Genomic DNA, 22,224 nt, shown 5'->3' on the forward strand with positions numbered 1-22,224 from the left:
CAAAAATTGCACCGTATCACGGGAATGTTTCCCGTTTGACGGTGGGACTTCCCGTGTCGCGGTACAGTATGCCATGTCGCGGGATACTTTTTTAGGGTTTTTATCATTTTAGGGTTTCGTGTGTTCCCTCAGCACATTTTCTCTATAAATACCCCCTCATTTATGATGTACGCGACATCAATTAATTCTCTAGTTTTTTCTCTCTTCTATGCTTTAGCCTAAACACTAGCCTACCCTTCTTATTTTAAAATTCCTTCAAGCACTCCAAGGAGTCCATACTTTACTCGTGGTTCTGTCCTTAAGCCAAGGCGTGAAAGGTAGAACTGTTTGAGGGTTTGGCCCCAAATCAACCCTACTTAATTTAATTTATTTTAATTATTGTTTTATTATTATTTCCTTGAAGTTACTAACTCGTTTATTATTTTGTAGTTGCAAACAAACAGAATTAAAGTAAGAATTATGTTCCTCTTATTTCTATTATTTTTTCTAACGATTTTATATTGTTGGAATTATTGCTAAATTGCTGCCAATATTGATGTTATTCTATTATATTTTTTTATTGATCACCATATTGCATGTTTAAAGGAAATATGTAATTGAAAATCACGCCTAATAAGATAATATGGACAACCGGTTTAGGTTCCTTTTTAATCTTGTTATTAATTCAAGTGATCACGATATTTAAGAATTATGTGTTGCATTAATATTCAACCAATTTAGCTTAATAATAGTTTGGAGCAAATTGAATCTTTTTTTTAATGCCTTTAGATCGCATGAATCACTTTTCACTATAAGAATCGAGTGGAGGCCAATACGGGCGAATGTGACTCCATGACTCACTTCGTACCATCATCCCCGATCCTCCTTTTGTGGTTCCGAACCATATGGAGTTAGTAATCTCATGGATTATGAATGGGGTGTAACCTTCACGGGTCAATCGTTGTTGCCTTCGTTGTCCCTTTATTCGTGGTAGCCTTTTATGATCCGTGAACGGTTTACAAGTTCCTTTAAAAACTTATTGGCGGCTCCCTACTTTATTTGTCTCTAATCGTATATGTCAATTCCCACTTCCTATGAGTGCCAAGCATATTCACACATGCTTTTAATGTAGGCGCTTTTCAAGCGATGCCTACAATATGATACAACCTAAGAGTTTTGCAAACTTCAGAAATTCATTTATGGATTGAAGTAAGCATTAGGGAGTTGAATATTCGTTTTGATTAGGAAATCAAATAGTTTGATTTCCTTGAAAAACGATAAAGAATATTTTAGAGACAAGAATTTTAGTGGGAGCAATTGATCTTCTTAGTCATGTATGTAGATGACATACAGTTCATATGAAATGACATATCAATGCTTGAATAAATCATGTAGTGGTTAAGGAGTTGTTTCTGTATGATAAACTTAGGATATGTTGAGTACATATTGGGAATCAAGATCCACGAAGTGAATCTTAAAGAATGATTAGAATGAATCGAGAGACTTATGTTGATAAGGATGTTGACAATTTCGTGAAGAAAGACACTAAGACTCAGTGCTTTCAAAGGCTAATAGAGTGGAGTTGAATGGATAATGTACCTCATGCTTTTGCAAATGGGTCTATTATATGTGCCATGATATGTACGTAGTAAGATGTTACATATGACTTGTGCATGTGTAACTAGTTTCAAGTAAATTCAGAATAAGCATACTGAAAGTTGCAAAGAGCAAATCCTTGAGTACTTGAGAAGAACTAAAGGAATTTTTCTAGTTTATGGTGTTAAAAGTGAACAAGTTGTCAAAAATGGTTATACGGATGCAAGTTTCCAAACAGGCAAGATAATTCTAAATGTTGATCTAGATGCATACTTGTGTCTGAATGGAGAAGGACAGTAAGCTTGAAGAGTTCAAAGCAGAGCACTGTTGCATACCCAATATCAGAATATGTGTATTTGGCTACAGTAAGAGTAGTTAAGGAGGAAGTTTTGGATCAAATTGTACTATGACTAAAAGGACACCTTTATACAAAAAAGGATCCAGAGTCACATCACAAATCCAAACAAATATATATGAGATATCACCTCATTTATGAGATCAATGACAAGCGGGATATCGTGATCTGCAAAGTTTTATTATGAGTGAGAAATCACTAAACCCCTTCCATAGACTAAGATATGAGAGTCATATTACATACTTGGATTGAAGCAAGTTATGTGATTTAAGTTGTGTGTGTTTTGAGAAAACATATTACATAGGGAATGCATATATTTGCAGAACTATGTTTAAATAGAAATTTCATTTCTCTTATTTAATTATGGTTTTGGAAATTAAATAAAATGTCCAAAATAATTATGTTTTGATGGGCTCATCAGGTTGATCACCTGGTGAATGAAACCCCACAGGTGAACAAAATTCATATATTATTTAAGCTCTTAGTTTGAAATCATTAAAGTGGACATAAATGATTTCAATAATGGACTAGCATGTAAGATTGATTGGATAGCCCAGTTTCATGGGCTATAGGGGAATAAAGATGCTCGGTCAATCACTTGGATATACGTGAATGATGCATGATCGAACTATTGACCTACTTTGAAGTTCAAGTATAGAGCTTCCAGATATATTAGTGGATTCCTTTGACATGAGTGGAACATTGATTTCATTCAATGGATGTAATGATTGTGGTACACTCAAACGTCTACCCGTAACTGGAGGTTATAAAGGGTGTTTCCCGGTGTAGGGAATAAATTTCAAGCGTTAAACCCCTAGCTTGAACCCCACTGTGATCATACACTAAAGTATGTTGGCTTCCAACGGGAAAAAAGATAGAGCAAAAGAGTCGCCAACAAGTTTTAGGAACTCGTAAACCGTTCACAGGGTGAAGGTTACACCCCTTAACGATCCAAGAGATCGTTAAATCCATAAGGTCTTGAACCAAATAAGGGTGCGGGGATGAAGGTACAAATCCAACCTAAAAGAGATTGAACCTGCCCTAATAATAGGCCTCTACTTTATTCAGATCGTATTCATGTGCGCTTTCTTACTAACATGCAATCAATAGGATTAACCCTAAACCTGTGTATCTATGTTGGTTGAATATTAATGCACAAATAAACCTATTATTGGCGATCACTTGAATTATAATCAAATTAACCCTAAACAAGATTAATAATTATCTTATTAAGCGTGATTACAAGTACAAATTCCCTTTAAACATGCATAAAAGGTGTGATCAAGCAATAACAATAAATATCAAGCAACATAATAACAACAAAAATAATAACTATAATCATCAAAATAACAATCATATTAATCATAATAATAATCATGTTAATCATAATAATAATAATTATAGCAATAATAAAATTATAATCATAATCGAAGGGAATGCCATTGAAGATTGCTTCGCCTGAAACTATCCTCCTCCGCTATGATAATATTCCACGTCCAAGGGAATGCCATTGATTATAATTTTATAGCAATAATAAAACTATCCTCCTCCGCTATGATAATATTCCACGTCCAAGGGAATGCCATTGAAGATTGTTCCTCTTGAAACAATCCCCATCCGCGTTGATAACATTCCACGTCCAAGGGAATACTATCGAAGGTTGCTTCTCTTGAAACAATCCCCATCCGCATTGATAATATTCCACGTCCAAGGGAATACTATCAAAGATTATTTCGCTTGAAACAACCTCCTTACGCATTATTACCATCTTCTACGTCTAAGGGAACACGGTCGAAGACAACTTCGCTTGAAATTACCTTCAGTTGTTTGTGTCAACTCTCCACAAGCTAGGGAACGCCATCTTGCTGCTTGTTTTCACGATCTTCCGCAATCTAGGGAACGCCGTAGATCAATGTTGCTACATCTCGAGCCTTTTCTTGAATCATGGTGACAACCTTTCCAATCATAGCAAAAGTCGTCGAAGACCGCCTCATCATGAACCGCTCTTCTCATATCTTGGTGACAACCTCCACAATCTTAGCGAACGCCGTCGAAGACCGCCCATCTCGTGCTATCTTCTCAAACCTTTTCTCAAATCTTAGTGACAACCTCCACAATCTTAGCGAATGCCGTCGAAGACCGCCCATCTCGTGCTATCTTCTCAAATCTTAGGTGACAACTTCCACAGTCTTAGCGAATGCTGTCGAAAATAACTTTACTTGAAGTCATCCTCTATTGTTGCGATAATATTCCGAAGAAAATTACCGAAGACCAACACTTGTCGATCTTTAAAGCTCGCTTGAACTTTGCTTCCGCTAAAACCAGTATATCGGTGTCTTCGTGATGAGCCAATTATTAGGCGCCTTAAGCTAAGTGAGATGATCTTTCATCAGGTCGACCACTTATTTTCGGTTGTAATCAAATCGAGTACTCAATCATGTCAAATTGCTTATAGAGGCTAACTGGCGTACCAAGGAACCCGAAATTGCTGTTCTGAGAGGCTTCGAGCTCTATCGCTGCTGACATATCTCTGGCGCCAAGAATCGACTTTGTCGCCAGACGCTGAGATCTAGCATCAAGCGCTAAAAGCTATTGCCAGACGCTAGATGTTTTCGTCCGGCGCTGGAGTAGGGTCTTCCCTGTTCTGCTGCACCTGTATTTTTTTTTTACTATAGAACTTTGCGAATCTTTTTAATCATCTTAGGGTTGACCTAATGTTTAACGTTGCTTGACTCATCGACTTGACTTGATATGTTTGACTAACTCGAGGTTGACTCGACTCAAACTGTTTGACACATGTGTTAGACTCAAATCAAGGTGATGTGACACGACATGACTCAATGTGTACATGACTTGTGTGTGCATCGTAATGTAATCGTGCGACTCGAAAATGCAAAAAAAACAAAAATTTTCCGTCATTTTTGTGGAGGGTACCGACTTTCTCCCGAAAAAGAAAGACACGAAAAAGAATCGAAAGTTTGAAGATGCATGTTGAATGAGCTTAGTAAAATGTAGTTTGATATTATCTGTCAAGGTTCAAGGATTAACCCATCCTAGGCTATCTCAATTATTGACTCAATGATGAAAGTATATATGTAATTTAGGCACGGAGGCTAAGCACTTCATACTTCGTGATGCAATGACAATTATGATTGATGAGTGATGTTGATATGACAAGGCATGCTTCAGGACAAAGGGTTCCTAAGGGAAGTATATTTGGTCATGTATCTGTGTACTGTGTGAAATAGATACTAAAGCTAGGCCGCAAGAGCTAAGTGTGGGAAGATATTATTTTTTAGAAGAGTCGAATGATAGTGACTCTTAGGCTAGGTAAGCTAATGATGTAGGGATCAAGCCCCCAAGTCTAGCTCTAAGTGAAAAGGGATGAGCATAGAAAATCCCTTGATATGATCATGGTGTGAGTGTCTGAATGTGAATTTGAATGCATTTTTATTACGGCCGCACCTGGACGTGAGGTTGCCTACGTATCCGTTAGGAATTAGGCCGAACGTAGCTCTAGCCGAAACTCGCACAAGTGTATGTATACCTCGAAAGGTCTTTTTAAGGGTTGTAACGTGGTTAGGCTAAAGGTTATAGAAGAAGGGGATAAAGGCTCAAGACCATAGATAAGCCCCGAAGGTGTGCAACCTCGCTTTTGAATCTTTATAATTTTATGCTTGAGTTTCTACTCTTTTTTTTTAACTCACGTTTATCTTTTGCTTTAGCATTTATTTTATTTTTATCAGTGTGGGCAATCCTGATCATGCGGTCTATCACTCACTTGGCATTCATGTTTCTCAGGCACGGTACCGAGCACTCGATAAGAGACGCAATCTGAGGCGTGTTCATATCGAAGACATTTTCATATTAAAGACATTGGAATACTTGCCCTTTTGTACACTTTTATTTATTTTTTACTATTTTTGCTATTTTAATCCTTTGAATTACTCAAGCTCTTTTTAAGAATTGCATAAGTTAAACACCATCTCATCCCAAGGTTAGGTAAATTTAGGTTGAAAAAAAGAAAGGGCTATCGTTAGACGAGGCTCAAAGTGGTTTACCAAAAAAGGATGTATAATTGATGGGTGAAAGGTAATATAATGTGGCTACAAAGGGTGCCTTAAATCATTGGTATACCTTGTGCTTAATTTGACATGGATTTTATTTATTTATTTAAATTTTTTTTAAGACAATATAATGAAATGATCATATATAAGGAAACAAATGCTCATTTTTTTAAAAAGAAAATATATAATGATCATACAAAATAAATCTAAAGAGAAAAGAAAGGTGCCTATGCTAGACTTATTTGGGAAAGGGTAAATAAAAAAAAAAGAATAGAAAAAAGAGGTCACGAAATCTTGTCATTGAAGCTCGCCTCTTGTCTTGTGTTGTTTCCTTTATCATCACTCGCTCTTCTTGTTAACTGGAGGCATGGGAAGCTTGTTATCATCAATCAGATGTTGGATAGCCTCCTTTAGCTTCCAACAGCTCTCAGTAGCATGACCCCTACCTTGATGGTACTTGCAGTGTTCGTTTGGATTCCAACTAGGCAATCTCTTTTCAGGTGCGGGATCTTGAATAGGTCCAATGGGAGTAATGACTCCTTTGGCATGGAGTCGATCGAAGGCAGTATCGTAGCTCATCCCAATGGGGGTGAAGTCTTTCCTTAGTTGCTTCTTAGATCCTTGGTAATCTATGGTTAAAACTTCACTGAGATAAAAGGTACTAACATTGTTACTAGAGTGGGCGTTTTTGGAAGAAGAAGGAATGTCGTTCTTCTTTCCTTTCCAGCCACCGTGGTTACTATTGTTAGTAGCTTTTTGCTTTGCGAGGTCATCTTCGATTTCAATTCCAATGTCATAAACAGCCTTGAAAGTATTCAGATTGTGTTGATACTTTAGATGCTTCGAATACTTCTCTTGGAGATTCTTGATAAACATCCTCACATATTCTTTTTCAGTGGGCACCTCAATCATCTTAGCGGAAGTTTCCCTCCATTTATTAAAGAAAGAAGTAAAGCCTTCATTCTCTTTTTGTCTTAGCATCTCAAGTTGTCTATGGTCGGTCTCAACTTGAATGTTGCACTTGTACCTATCAACGAAAGCATTTACTATTGATTCCCAGGTAGAGGTTTTCTCTTTTTCAAGGGAGAAGTACCATTGTTGGCAAACGGTTTCAAGAGATAGTGAGAACAGAGAGGGGAAAACCTTCTTATCGATACTCTTAATGCTCATTATGGTTTCGAAAGTTCTTAGATGAAAGTAAGGGTTATCTGTTGCCTTGAATTTTGGGATCTCAGTGGCGTTGAACTTATGTGGAAGAAGTTCCTTGTCCAGCGAGACCCCTTGAGAACTCATGCCCTGAAATTTATAATCACTAGATAGCTTTCTCAAACTTTTTTGCATGAGGTTCATTTGTTGTTGCTTCACGGGATCATCAATCTTAAGTGTGAGGAGCTTCAGTGTTTCAGTCATGGTAACCAGTTGGTTCCTAAGCTCATTGACTTCTTCTTGAGTTGCAATTATCCTTTTAGCCTTCCTCTTTTGACGAATTGGTTTATCAAAAAAGGAAACTTGAATAAAGAGGTTGTCCTTGATTAATCGCCCTTCCCTCCTCGACCAAGTACTGTGGAAAAGGAATTTGGGGATGTTCATTATTAATTATTTGACTCAAACTTTATTCAACATGCAATGGATGGAGGAAGTGAAGAAACATCTGAATAGAATGTGAGGAAGAATAATGTAGATGGAGGGATATGAAGAATTATGAATGGAATGTACTCCCCAACTCAAATGACGGAAAGACCGACTTATGCATGAACCTAAGACATGGTCATGGTGACATATACTCAAAGTGTGTGCTAGGACTAGTGAGTGTAGGTGACATGTTGAGACTCGTGTCATGACCATGTGGCTAGACTATGTTACTAGACTCAATTAATGACTCGACAAGGTGTTATTGACAGTGAAAATTAACCGAATTAATTAGCAAACTGGTTAATTAGACACTAGGTGATGACTCGACCAATAATCCGAACTGTCGGCAAAAAGACAGAACTGGCGTCGCACTGTGTAGCTTGGCGCTAGTTGACGGAGCTGTCGCCAGGCGCCACACTCCACAGGGTGGCGCTACAGTCCAGATTTTGGCGCCAATGCTGGAGCTTCAATCTCGGATTGTTTTCGGTGTTATTAATCAGCTGGGGTATGCCTAAAGTCGTACTAGGTCAATTCTGATTAAAATATTAGACTTTATTGACTCAAATTAATTAATTAATTAATTAATCAGGCAAAGTTCTTTAAGTCATTAATTTATTTAATCTCAACACAAGTCAAACAAACGGTTAAGAAAACATAGAATATATGCACAACAAATAATGCACAATTAGTCAAGTAGGCACAATATGATGCAATGAGTTTGCAACCTAACCATGGCTCTAGTTCTCTAAGGTTCGGGATATGGTTTAGTCAATAGAGGGTCCATGGTTAATTGTCCGGATGCACCGCGCGGAAGCCCAACCGTGAAGGGTTTGCGCGAGTGGATGGGACACCGCGAGCTTTAGAAAAAACTCGCTTCCATGGTTTGGTGAATTCAACATTCTCGGATGTACCCTTTGTTGCACGAGGCATTCAATCAGGTAGATGGAGCATGAATTCCCAGAGGGTTATGTCCATATGTAGAACACATATGGGTTTCAGAAAAGTGAGAAAAAAAAAACAATCAGGAAGTAAGATCGAGCAAACAATACAAAAAATTGGTCGAAATTAGAACGCATATTTCTAGCTCGGTATTGGGGGAAGTTGGCGCCAGCAAACAGAGACTGGCGCCAGTTTTTAGCTGTAGCGCCTAGTGCCAATGCTGGCGTCTGGCGCTATGGATAAAAGTCTGGCGCCAATGCTCTGGCCCCTGGCGCTACTTCCCACATGCCTTAGCAGCTTTCTGTGTTCGATAAAATTTTTTAATTTCGCGCGGTGTTGTTTCGGTCCTAGTTGTGAAAGATATTTCTCAAATTTCCTACGTGTAAAATCCTATGTTTTTAACTCATTACGGACGGTCTTTCCAATAAGATATTTTTTTAGGCATATGACAATAATGTTAATCAAAATTACGCACATGAAATAGTTAGAACGTTTCGAGTCTCATCCACTCATTCTAAATCATTGCTGAAACAAATTCAGGAATTAAAATAGAAATCCTCCCCTATGGAGTCGCCAAAAACTATGGGGAATAAATTTCAAGCGTTAATCCCTTCGCTTGAACCCCACTATGATCATACACTAAAGTACGGTGGCATCCAAAGGGAAAGAAGATAGAGCAAAAGAGTCGCCAACAAGTTTTAGGAACTTGTAAACCGTTCACAGGGTGAAGGTTACACCCCTTAACGATCCAAGAGATCATTAACTCCATAAGGTCTTGAACCAAATAAGGGTTCGGGGATGAAGGTACAAATCCAACCTAAAAGAGATTGAACCTGCCCTAATAATAGGCCTCTACTTTATTCAGATCGTATTCATGTGCGCTTTCTGACTAACATGCAATCAATAGTATTAAATCTAAACCTGTTTATCTATGTTGGTTGAATATTAATGGACAAATAAACCTATTATTGGCGATCACTTGAATTATAATCAAATTAACCCTAAACAAGATTAATAATTATCTTATTAAGCGTGATTACAAGTACAAATTCCCTTTAAACATGCATAAAAGGTGTGATCAAGAAATAACAATAAATATCAAGAAACATAATAACAACAACAAAAAAATAATTATAATCATCAAAATAATAATCATATTAATCATAATAATAATCATGTTAATAATCATAATAATAATTATAGCAATAATAAAATTATAATCATAATCAGAACAATTATAAAAATAATCATAAATCATGTTAAAGCATAATAAAAATAGCAAGATCCTAGGCATGATACTAACAAGATTAATAACAAACCCTAGCATGTCACTAAGCAATAAAAATCAAATTTTTAACCCTAACATGATACTAAAAATCATAAATATTAGGAAGAGAATAAAAGGCATAGTAATGATCATACTTGTTCTAGGTATGGATCAAAGGAATCTACTAGGTAAGCTGGGTCCCGTCAACAACTTAGACACGGCAGCATACGTAAACTGCCCTCGTGGGTGGCTCGAGGAACCCCCCTCTAAAGCTTAAGTTAGAGAGTGTTTAGAGAGAGAAAGTGTACTTAGAGAGATATAGAAAGTGTAATAACTTGAGTGTCTAACCTCCTTTCTGTCGTACTTTACCCTCTATTTATAGGCGTACTATCTCCTTCGTGGAGAGTTTAGCCTGGTCAGCCCTGCGGGCTGACTCTGCCGGGCTGATGAGCCCTCCTTTAGTTGCTTATTCGGTGGTGAGTGTGCACCCTGGGGGCTGGGCGATAGTTCAGCGGGAGCTATCCTATACAACTAGCCCCTCAAGAGGTGGTATGACGTCACTCATGCCGACTTTTTGCCTGTAAGAACGTTCTTCTCAACTAAGCCCAGCTGGAAGGAATTGCTCAGCAGGAGCGATCCCCTACAACTAGCCCCTTAAGAGATGGCGTGAGGTTCTTTCATGCCAGTTGTTCTGAGCGTGTAGCCTTATCGGCCCTAACTCAACGGGTCGTCTGACTGAAATAACCTGCACACTCCTAGCCCCTCAAGTCTTTAAGGTGTTGAGGCGCCCTGGAGACTTGGGAGGTCAGACATTGCTATTGCTGAGTCTGTTGTCCTATTGCTTGTATGGTGACATTGGTTCTAGACTTAAGAGGTGACGAGCTCGCAGAGAGGAATTTCGATCACTACCGCTGAAGGGTAGAGCATTTCGCCATTTCCAGCGTAGACCCCGTCTTGATTTCTTTGATCCTTACTGTGAGCGAGTGCTTATGCTGGATGGGATTCCCATATCCCATCTTACTCGCCTGAGGTTGCGCGCAATGCGCCATAAAAAGTTGGCTGATGCTGTTAAGGCCAATCCCCCTGACGTGTCTCTTGTTAGCCCCATTCCCCATGTTCAGCCTTTAAACAGTTTTGCTTGGCTTGATGACATGGCTGACATGCAACGGTTTGATCATTATGTAGTGCGCGGTGGGAATACTAGGACTCCATCTCCTTCTCCTTCCCCAGCAGTTCAATCAAGTAGAATGGCTGAGTCTCCTGGTGACCGCTCATACTTCGACTGTTAGCCCACTTATGTTGTTGAGCCCGTAGAGGAGGGAAAGACTGAATTCTTCCTTGATGACAAGTGTTATGGGCCTAAGAACTGCGTACTAGATTCCAGTTGGCGTAAGGACGCTGAGAGACTGGGCCTTGATGCTGTTGGGCAGAAGTTTTACGGTTTTGGGGAGGGCTACGAGCTGGTTCTGCCTGCTAATGGTGCAAAGTTATCAGCCCCTCCCGCAGGTCATATTGTTGTGTTTGCCTCGCAGTTAGACTAGGGCTTGAGGTTCCCCTTGGAACCCACCTTAGAGAAGCTGCTACGTGCTTTTAACATCTGCATATCTCTGGTGCACCCTGCCTCCCTTCATACTCTGATTTGTCTATTGTGGTTTTTGAGGTTTCGAAGGTACCCCTAGTCTCTGCATTTGTTCAAGTCTCTCACGAGCTTGAAAAGATCAGCTTCTGGGACTGAGTCAGGGTGGTACTATGTCGCTCCCAAAGAGAGTAGAGTCTTGTCCTACCCAATTTTAGGGACTGGACTGGCAAGTTCTTCTGGGTGAGGGTGCCTTCCAATATCGCTGCTCCGCACAACTTCAGAGAGATTTGCACCAACATGGCTGGGGTCACAGTTTCTCCCTCTGAACCTGCTCGTGAGACGGAAGGTTTTGAAGCTCTGCAGGGAGCGGGGATCGGTGACTCCAAGTTTCCCAATGTCTGGCTGCCCAACTCTGTTTACATCGTGGGTAATGAGCAGCTTTTTGCCATGCGTTTGTGCGGTACACATGAGTTTGGTAAGCTCTTTTGGCCTTCTGCCTTTTTTTTGTTTTCTGTCTTTTCTTCTTCTTTTTTTTTTCTTGCCTCCCTGCCTTATTTGACTTTTTGTCATTTTGTGTTTTTAGGCTATGACAAGTTGGACAAACGCATGCTCGGGCTGGCCGATAATTGGAAGAACCCTTTGACTGCCACTCCTGAGAACCCTCCTCAGCTCTTTGATACGTTGGAGGGGTTTGCGGGTTCCCTGAAGGGCGAGGTGCGTTTGGCTCCTGCTGAGCTGCGGGCTGTTGTTGGCACCGTGGCTACTGGCGAGCGTGCTGGGTCCAGCCGCGCTAAGCCTGAGCCTTCGTCTTCTACTGTTGGGAGTAGGCGTGATACTCGCCCTGCTCCTCAAAAGGTGGCTTCATATTTTGAGGCGTTAGTGGCGCCTATGCTTCCCCTGAGAAGCAGTCTATCGCGGCTTCTTGCTGGGTGGCACCTCAGACTTTTGCTGCCAAAGGGCAACGTGAACAAGCTTCTGAAGAACCAAAGGCTACTGCCAATGATTTTGCTGACAGTGTTCTCCAGTTTCCCTTTGAGGGGATTAAGACCACTACTGCGGGTGAAAAACCTGTTTCCTCTGCTGAGCATGTTCTGCTCTTTCCTACTTCTAATGTTGATACTACTGCTTCGAAGGGCACTGCAGTTCCTTCTGTTGCAGCTACTGATTTTCAGCTCCCTGATGAATCTGTCATTGAGCTTTCAAGGATTCCGCCGCGTCCCTACGGGCTGAGGGGGCGGCTCCGAAGCGCTACCCGGGGTGGGCTCTCCCAAGCTACGGGCTCTCTCCAGCAGGATCGTCCAGTGATTGACCTAGAGGACGATCCTATGTCTTCTGCCCCTGCTACGGATGAGCCAGAGGTGAAAAAGGCTCGCACTTCTCCTGGCCCAGACCCTCTTGCTTCCACGTCTGCCAACACTGGACTTCCAGGTGGAAACGTTGGTGGGGAAGACACTTAGAACTCCAGTGAGCTTAACCGCTGCGTTCATCAGTTCTAGGGTGATGCCTTTGAGAATCCTCTTTCTGCGTCCTCACTCTCTGCTGGAGGAAATTTTCGCCCTACTGGGGTCATTGAGTTTGCTGAGGTCCCTATTGACATTCATCTTCGCCCAATACCCTGTCCTTCTGGAGCTGAGAACGCTCCCTTTAAGCCTTGGATGAATGTGAGGGTTGATGAGTCTTTATTTGTAGACGACCCTTAGAAGGGTGGTACTCTAAGATACTTCCTGACTAAGGGGGTTCGTCTCCCTGCGGATTCTACGCGCAGCTTAGTTAGCCTTCCAGCAGCTACTGCTTGCAATGATTTGCAAAAGCTTAGTCTCTGCTTTTGGCTTTTCTTTTTCTCGTTTCAGCTTTTCTCTACTTGTTTTGTTGCTGCTGTCTTGTTTTACTTATTATTATACTTTATTTTTTTTATCGTTAACTTCTTTTGTTATCTCCCACTTTGGCTGACTCTTCTTTTCTGCTTTTCTTGCAGCTTGTTATGTCTATGGGGGATTTGTCAAATGCCTTGCTGTTAGTGGAGAAGGAATATCATAACTAGGGTATAACTCTTTCCCAGAAGACTTTGGAGGTTCAGCAGGCTCAAGCTGAGAGGTATGCTATGGCCAATGAGGTGACTCCGCTGAGGGAGAAGGCGGATGCCTTGCAGCTCCAATTGGGAGAATTTCAGCTCACTCAGACCAAGCTGAAGGACTGCGAGGAGCAGTTAGGGACTTCTCAGGCCAGAGTGAAGACGTTAGAGGCGGAGGTGGCAGATTTACATGCTGCGCATACTGTTGCGCTGGAGGTTGCTAGGAGAGAGGCTCTCAAGTCTTTTGCGCTCTCTCCTGTTTTTGCTAAGCTCCTGGCTGATCGCCATGATGGAGGATGGGAAGCTGCGGCTCGATGCGTTAGCAGCTTGTATGGTGAGGGTGAAGAGCAGCAGGCTCGCTTTAATGTCTTCTAGGCTAAGGTTGAAGCTGCAGGTGAGGCTGGTTTGTTCGATCTTCCCGCTGATCACCCTCGCGCTGTTGGCTGCAAGATCCCTAACCAGGCCGTGCTGAACTCGGAGGTGCCTCTCTGCCCTAACGTTGCTGCAGCTATTGGAGTTGAGTCTCTGACTGATGATCAATAAAGGTTATGGCGGCTATCACCCTCCTACTCTAGTGGTTCCTCTGAGTTTCCCTCACCCAGATCTGTTGTAACTAGGTAGTTTTTGTTACTATCTTTGGGGTGTATAGCTGCCAAAGATTATGTTTCTCTGTGCATTTTCAGAATACTTTTTCTTTCGTTGCTGGGTCTGTCCAGCTTAGCTTGAATTTGTGATCTTCTAACTTTACCCGCTGAGTGTTTCCTTGTCCTGGTGGATGAGGGCTCAGCTTTATTTGTTTTGTGACTGACCTGCTGAATGTTTACTCTGCCTTGGTGGTCAGGGGTTCAGCCTTATAATGTATGTTCCTTATGATCTCCTCTTGCTGCTTTTCTTGCTGTTTACTTCATTGTTTGCATGCTTGCTCTTTATTACGTTTGGTGGGGCCTCGTAGGTTGGGCCTTCCTGTCTTTTAATTTAGCTGCCTAGCGCTTTTCTGTTTCTTTTGCGTTCAGCAGGGACTTTGTTACATTTTGTCCTTCCTGCTTTATCTGCTTCAAGTGTTTGTGCGTTGTGTACTTCACTTGGCTTTGCCCAAAGGCTTCGTCTGCGTGCTGGTTGACATATTTAATTGAGCGTTATTTGACTTAACTTTGCTGAGACTTGTTTGTGTCGATCAGCTTTTTGCTTATTTTGTCTGTGTCATCAGCTTGCTTTGCTGAGACTTATTTACGTCGTTCAGCTTATCTATGCTGCGACTTGTTTATGTCGTTCAGCTTGTTTATGCTGCGACTTATTTTTGTCATTCAGCTTGTTTACTGCCTGCTTACTTCTTTTTGTAAGGGCTTACTGCTTGACTGTCTTCTCCTTTCCTCTCCCCCTCGAAGAGATGGGCTGAATGGGGCTAAGAGAACCTTAGTGTTGCCCATGTAGCTCATCTTCTTCTTTTCTTCTCTTCTCCCCTGCTCAAGCTGAACGTGTCAGGCTCCCCCTCAGGCGTCCCTGAGGTGGTGCCCTGTTTTTCTTTTTGCAGGTGAAGAGAGGTTTTAAGGAGGGATGCTTTCACTTTGTCATTTTGCGCTAGAGTGCTTCTTGCCTCTAACACTTTATTATTATTCTTGTTTGATTTCTGCATGTTAGTATATGATGCTTGGGAATTCTATATTAAACAAATTTATGCAACATACTCCTCACGCAGAGGCTTGTATTTCATTGAATAAAAATGACTTAAATGCCTTAGTTAACATAACATGGACTGAATAAAGGTTTATCGACTTGAAACAGCTATGTTTCAGGATATTTAAACAAAATATTTCTTTAACACATCAGCATTGAAACTCTTTCTTAAGACCTGACCTTCTTGATCTGCAAGGAGGAACGCGCCTGGTCCAACCTGCTCGTGGATGATGAAAGGGTCTTCCCAGTTTGCTGATAGCTTTCCATGCTGATTTCCTATTCCAACTGCTGTTGTCCTTCTGAGGACTAAGTCAACTGCTGCTCGTGGATGATGAAAGGAGATCCTGTGCTTGACCCTTTTGTTGAAAGCTTTTGAGATCTCGCTCTTTTGGGCTGCCAGCTTAAGGGCTGCTTTTAGCCTTACTTATGGCAGGAAGTCTAGCTCTTCCAGCATACGCTTTTCATTTCCTTGCTGCTCATAGTGTTGTATCCTCAGGCTGGGGATTTGCACTTCCACAGGGACAACTTCATCAACCCCGTAGGCCAGGGTGAAAGGGCTTTTACCGGTTGACTCCTTTTCAGTGGTCATATTTGCTTACAAGACCTCTGGGACTAAGTCTGCCCACATGCCCTTGTACTTCTCCTGCTTCTTATGTAGAGATGTCAGGATTAGCTTGTTTGCTGCTTTTGCTTGGCCATTGCTCTGCGGGTGGCAGACTGAGGCACTTGCATACTTGGTTCCCATATCCCCCAGGTAGTCCTTTATGGTGTCGCAGTCAAATTGGCACCCATGATCAAAGACTATGCACTGTGGCACCCCGAATCTAGTGATGATGCTCTTCCATATAAATGTTCTGACCTCGGTTGCCATTATGTACTTGGTGGGTTCAGCTTCTATCCACTTTGTAAAGTAATCTACTGCCACAATGAGATACTTCTTGCCCGCTGACCCACTAGTGAAAGGTCCCAATATGTCCATTCCCCACTGAGCGAACGGGATCAGGCTGAGGATTGGAGTCAGATAATTTGCTGGCTGATTTATGACTGGTGAATATTTTTGACACTTGTCGCATTTATGACATATGCTAGTGCGTCTTGCGTGAGAGTTGGCTAATACGCCCCTCTTCTAAGGACCTCTACACCCAAAGCTTTCCCACCGATATGGTTGGCACATATTCCGGAGTGGGCTTCTTCCATAATGCCCTTCTGCTCCCATTCTGGAATACACCTCAAGAGCGGCTTTGAGAAGCCTTTCTGGTTGAGCTCTCCATTCATCACTACATACCAATTTGCGTCTTTCTTTACCTTTTTAGCCTGTACTTCATCATCGGGCATCGAGCCATGAAGTTTGTACGCCAAGATGTCTGAGAATCAGGCTCTTTGACTCCCGACGCAGTTTACCTGCTCCTTTTCAGCGATGCTGCTTTCCTCTAACACTTCGACCATCACTGTTCTTGTGAGGCTTTGTAAGGTGGAGCTGGCTAACTTAGATAAGGCGTCAGCCTGAGAGTTTTCTGCTCTAAGGACCAAGTGTATCTGGAAATGGGCTAGCTGGGCTGCCAGTTCTTTCACTTTGGTTACATAATTCATCATAGTGGCTTCCCTTATCTCATACGCCCCCTGTAGTTGGCTGGCAACGAGCTGAGAATCAGTCTGCAGGTGTACTTTGCGGGCTCCGGCTTCGAGGCTCATACGCAGGCCTGCCAGCGTCGCCTCGTACTCTGCTTCATTATTAGACGCTTTGAACTTGAACTTGATGGCATACTCAAATACGTTTCCTTCTGGAGACGTCATTATGACTCTTGCCCCACTCCCCGTTTGGGCTGAGGATCCATCCACTTCCACCTTCCAGACCCCAATGTCATTCTCTTTCTCCTCATAGGAGGCTTCCACTATGAAGTTTGCTAAAGTTTGTGCCTTGATAGTTGTTCTATGTTTGACCTCGAATTCATACTCAGAAAGCTCGATTGCCTACTTTAAGAGTCTACCCGATGCATCCATCTTTTGTAATGCTTTCTCCAGCGGGTGGTTTGTGAGGACCTCTATTATATGCGCGTCAAAATATGGTTTTAGCATTCTTGCTGCTGTGACCGCTGCGAAGGCTATCTTCTTTACCAGGGGGTATCTTTGCTCTGCCTCGGTCAGCACGTGGCTCACGAAATATATCGGCCTTTGTTGCTTCTGTCTTTCTACCAGCAAAACGGCTGTGATTGTCTGTATTGACGCTGAGATGTACTACTGCAGTTTTTCTCTCAGCTCTGGGCTGATCATTGTTGAGAGCTTAGTCAGATGCTCCTTAATACCCTCAAAGGCTTCTTTTTCCTTAGGTCCCCACTTGAATTCTCTGTTTCCTTTCAACAGCTGATAGAATGGCAAGGCTTTGTCTGCTGACTTGTTGATGAATCTGGTCAGTGCGGCCATTTTTCCTGTCAACCGCATGATATCTTTGATGCTCTTAGGCTCGGGCAGACTGAGGACTTCTTCGACCTTTTCTGGGTTGGCATCTATTCCTCTCTCGCTGATCAGAAAACCTAAGAAATTTCCGGAGCTCACTCCAAAGACACATTTCTTCGGGTTGAGCTTGATTCTATACTTGTTCAGGGTGGCAAATGTTTCCTCCAGATCCATGATATGTCCAGCCTGCGTGAAGCTCTTAACAATTGAGTCGTCAACGTATACTTCCACATTTATTCCTTTCTAGTGAAGGAACACTCTATCCATTGGCTTTTGAAAAGTTGCTCCAGCATTCTTTAGCCCGAAGGGCATAGCTATGTAATTATACACTCCCCCTTCGGTAATGAATGCAGTTTTCTGCCTGTCTGGCTCGTGCAGGCTAATCAGATGATACCCTGAGAAGGCGTCTATAAAGCTTAGCAGGGCGTGCCCGCTGGTTGAGTCTACCAGTTGATCTATCCGTGGCAGTGGGTAACAGTCCTTCGAACTGGCTTTATTAAGATCCGTGAAATCAACACACATTCTCCATTGGCCATTTGCCTTCTTCACCATGACCAGGTTGGCTAACCATTCTGGATAGTCACAGGGTTCAATAAATCCTGCGTTCAAGAGTTTTTCCACCTCTTCCTGGATTGCCTGGTTTTTCTCCGTGGAGAAGCTTCGCTTTTTCTGCCTGACTGGCCTAATATCCTCCTTCACATTCAGCTTATACACCATGACTGCTACTCCTGGATCAATGTCTTTCCCAATGTTCACTAGGTCAATTCCGGGCATCTCATCTGCGGAAAATGTAAAAATGTCTATATTCTTTCTCAGCAGCTCTATGAGGTGCACCCCTACTCCTAGATCAATGTCTTTCCCAATCTTCACTGTCCCGAGGGATCACCTTCTGTGAGTTCGACTGTGACATGCTCCTAGCTGGGAAGTGGTCTGGCCATTTCTTCTTTTGCAGGCTCGAAGTTTTCCATTGCCAACTTCTGTTTATCTTTTTCCCTGTGATACTCTTCACGCTTCCTTTTCCTCGACTTCCTCTGAGGTTGCTCCGGTAGCCTTCTCTCGGAACCGGACTACTGTCTGGTTTTGGAAGGCTGCTTTAAGGCAGTTATGTAACATTGTTGGGCTGTCTTCTGGCTTCCCCTGAGCTTTGCTGACCGACCCTCATTAGTTGTGTAAGCCATGGCCAGGTGGTAAGTGGATACCACCCCGCCTATCTTGTGGAAGAGCGGTCTTCCAATGATTACATTGTATGGTGAAGAGGAGTTTATCACGAGAAATTCTGCTCGGACATCACGCCTTCTTGACCTCTCTCCCACCCGGACTGAGAGTTCGATTATGCCTTCTGGGGTAAGCCCTGAGCCATTAAGTCCGGTGACCTCGTAGTTTACTCTCTTTAGGTATTTTCTGTCCAACTTCAGCTCATTGAACCCACTGATGTATATGATGTTGGCTGAGCTGCCTCCGTCTATCAGTATTCTATCCACCTCCCAGTTTGCAATTCTCGTTGTCACCACCAGTGGGTCATCATGAGGGTAAAGTATGCACATCTAGTCATACTCGTCAAACGTGGCTCGTGGCTGCAGGGGAAGAGGTGGCCATCTATGCTTATCATTGTCGTTTATTTGATGTATCATTGCCCGCAGGTCATCCCGCGCTCTATTAACAGTCCCCCATGTACTGGACCCCCGCTGATCACGTACACCCTGCACTCTGGCTTGCCATCTCTATCCTTGTGTCCAGCTGGGCCCCTATGACCTCCTCTGCGGTCAGCTCGGCCCGCTCTATCCTCCTCCCTTCTTCTGGGAGGGCCATCACGCTGCTTAAATTGACTCAAGTATCCTCTCCTGACTAAGTCCTCTATGTTCTCCTTCAAGTGCGTGCATTCTTCAGTGGTATGGCCATAGTCCCTGTGAAAGTCAGACCACTTACTGGTATCACAACTCCTGTTTACCATCCTTGGAGGCCTCTGCCACTTATCATCAGTCTTATTTACGCTGAATATGTGAGATCTGGAATGAGTTAGTGGGGTATACTGATCAAACTTCCCAAGCCTTGGCCCTCTCCTTGTATCAGACCTTCTTCAGTCCCATTGCCCTGTCTGCTTCTCTGCGGTTTTGCTCAGCCCTGCTTGGCTGGTCCACCCTGGGTGTGTTCTCTGCCCGGGTGACCTCTGCCCGCTTAACTGAGTCACCTGTTGCTTTCCTACCCAGCATTGCTCTGTCTGTCTCGTCTGCTTTGATGAACTCATGCACTTTACCCAGCGCTTCAGCGAGCGTTTTGAGGCTATTATGCCCCATGTATGCTCTTAATGGTGACCCTGATAGTAGGCCACTCTGCATTGCTAACAGCGCTACCTCATAGCTCATATTTGGGATGGTTGTTGCCTCCTTGTTGAATCTGGTGATGAACTCCCTTAGGGGCTCATCCTTTCCCTGAACCAGGGACATCAGCTCGGTTGTCATCTTGGTTCTGTCCACCAAGGTTATGAAATGCTCCATGAACATTCTTTTATGTTGGCTGTACAAGTACACAGAACATTTGGGGATGGCGCCGTACCATTCCGCTGCCAGCCCCTCCAGAGTTGGTGGGAAAGCCTTACACCAGACTGAGTCTGTCATGGTGTAGAGTACCATATGATTCTCGAAAGCTGATATAAGGCTTTTGGGTGTTGTAGTTCCATTGTACTTGCAGCTCGGCATCTTCACCTTCTCCATGGGTTCTTCAAGAATCTCTCGGCAAAATGGGGAATCATCTAGAACCACCTGGATTCGCGCTCGTTTGTCTCTCTCCGGGCTGGGTCCTCGCTCTGCGGCCGGTGACCTACTACGAGGGACCCGCTTCTCCGGGCTGATTTGAGCGGGGGTTATTTTCTCCATGCTCCATTCTCGATTCAGGTTGCGAGCTTCCAGCTCCAATACCTTTTTCCTTAGCTGAATGAGCTCTTTCTGCTCGGGGGTGAGAGTTGAGACTTCAGGCTTTTTCGCTGCGGGCTCCGCAGCTGCCGTTGTCAGTGATGGGCTTGCCCCCTTACCCATATTGGTAAGGACCGCTGTCATTGCAGCCAGCTACTCCTTGCTGCACTTAAAGAGGTTCTGTAGAATGGCTGGCATATTTACGTGCTGCGGTTTCTGGGTTAAAGGTGCTGAAACAATAAGCTCATTGTTCGCGCTTGTTAACGGCATTCCGTACTTGAAAATAGAGCTGGATCCTACAAGATCTACTGGTTTTGCCGCTAGTTTAGCAGTGGCTGATGTCGATCCGATGGGGTTGGATTTCTTTCAGATGGTCGATTTGGGGTTTCCGGTGGATCCTTTTGGATCGCTGGTTACTGGGGGTGTTGTTTGTGGTGTTTGGCTGGTATCATTAGTTTTGGACGTGGGTGTTTGTACAGTTTCTTCTCCGGCCATGGTGGTTAGTTAACTAGTCCCTCCTTCAAGCGCCAATTATTCCAGGTATGGATCCAAGGGTTCTGCTGGGTAAGCTGGGTCCCATCAACAACCTACACACGGCAGCACACGTAAACTGCCCTCGGGGATGGCTCAATGAACCCCCCTTCGAAGCATAAGTTAGAGAGTATTTAGAGAGAGAAAGTGTACTTAGAGAAATATAGAAAGTGTAATAACTTGAGTGTCAAACCTCCTTTCCGTTGTACTTTACCCTCTATTTATAGGCGTACTATCTCCTTCGTGGAGAGATTAGCCTGGTCAGCCCTGCGGGCTTACTCTGCCGGGATGATGAGCCCTCCTTTAGTTGCTTATTCGTCGGTGAGTGTGCACCCTAGGGGCTGGGCGATAGTTCAGCGGGAACAATCCTATACAATACTTAATATTAAAATTACCCTAGACATGATACTAGGAATATCATAACAATTTAAACATGATTTCTACATCATAACATCAATAAAACCCATTAAAGTACTTAATTTGATGCCTCGTACCTCTTTCAAATAACAAAATACACACGTTAGTAACTTCAAGGAAAATAATAAACAAACACTTAAATTAAATAATTGAACGAGAGATTTGGGACAAAACCCTCAGAAATTAAACCTTTCACGTCTAGGGCGAAGGCAACTTCGAATATGGCTAGGTGTTTTTAGATCTTGCGAATGCGGAATTTTGTATTTGAGAAAAGGCTAGTTTAGAAAAGAGAGAGAGAGTAATCAAGAAAATCTTGACAAGAGTTGGTGAATGAAAACAAAGTTTTAAATATGTTATTTATAGAGAAAATTAGCCAAAAAGATAAAAATATCAAAACAGAGTCTGGCGCATGCACCTAAAACAGAGCTGGCGCCAACGCTGGCTTATTGGCGCCATGCGCCAACGTTAGCGCCAGGCGCCAATGCTGGCGCCAGGCGCTAATGTCTGGCGTTATGCGCTAATACTTTTTTTGACGCGTTTTCTAAAATCAGATAAATATTGTCGTACAGGAGGATAAAATCGTATCTTTCCTCAAAAATGCTCTTTGATTTTAATTAAAACTCTGAAAAGTCAACAAAAGTCAATTTATCAATGCTAATTGAATTAGGAATGAAAATAACCTTCTAGAAGAATCTAGAAGACTAAAACCATTCCTAATTGCATTCGGAATGATAAATCATATTAGGCCCTCCCC

General features: G+C 42.7%; 1 protein-coding gene across 1 annotated transcript; it reads right to left on the reverse strand.

Annotated features, from left to right (window-relative positions):
- Nucleotides 1-18,680: 18,680 nt before the first annotated feature.
- LOC145572762 (uncharacterized) lies at nt 18,681-19,157 on the reverse strand. The gene has a single exon (XM_081631734.1). It carries the CDS (start codon nt 19,155-19,157, stop codon nt 18,681-18,683), a length of 477 nt encoding a protein of 158 aa, XP_081487860.1.
- Between the last annotated feature and the right edge of the window lie 3,067 nt (nt 19,158-22,224).

Source organism: Chenopodium album, chromosome 2, assembly GCF_948465745.1.
Source record: "Chenopodium album chromosome 2, dcCheAlbu1.1, whole genome shotgun sequence".
NCBI lineage: Eukaryota > Viridiplantae > Streptophyta > Magnoliopsida > Caryophyllales > Amaranthaceae > Chenopodium > Chenopodium album.

Coding starts and splice junctions, on each gene's coding strand:
- LOC145572762 (XM_081631734.1), bottom strand. CDS start 19,157: ATGTGCATACTTTACCCTCATGATGACCCACTGGTGGTGACAACGAGA.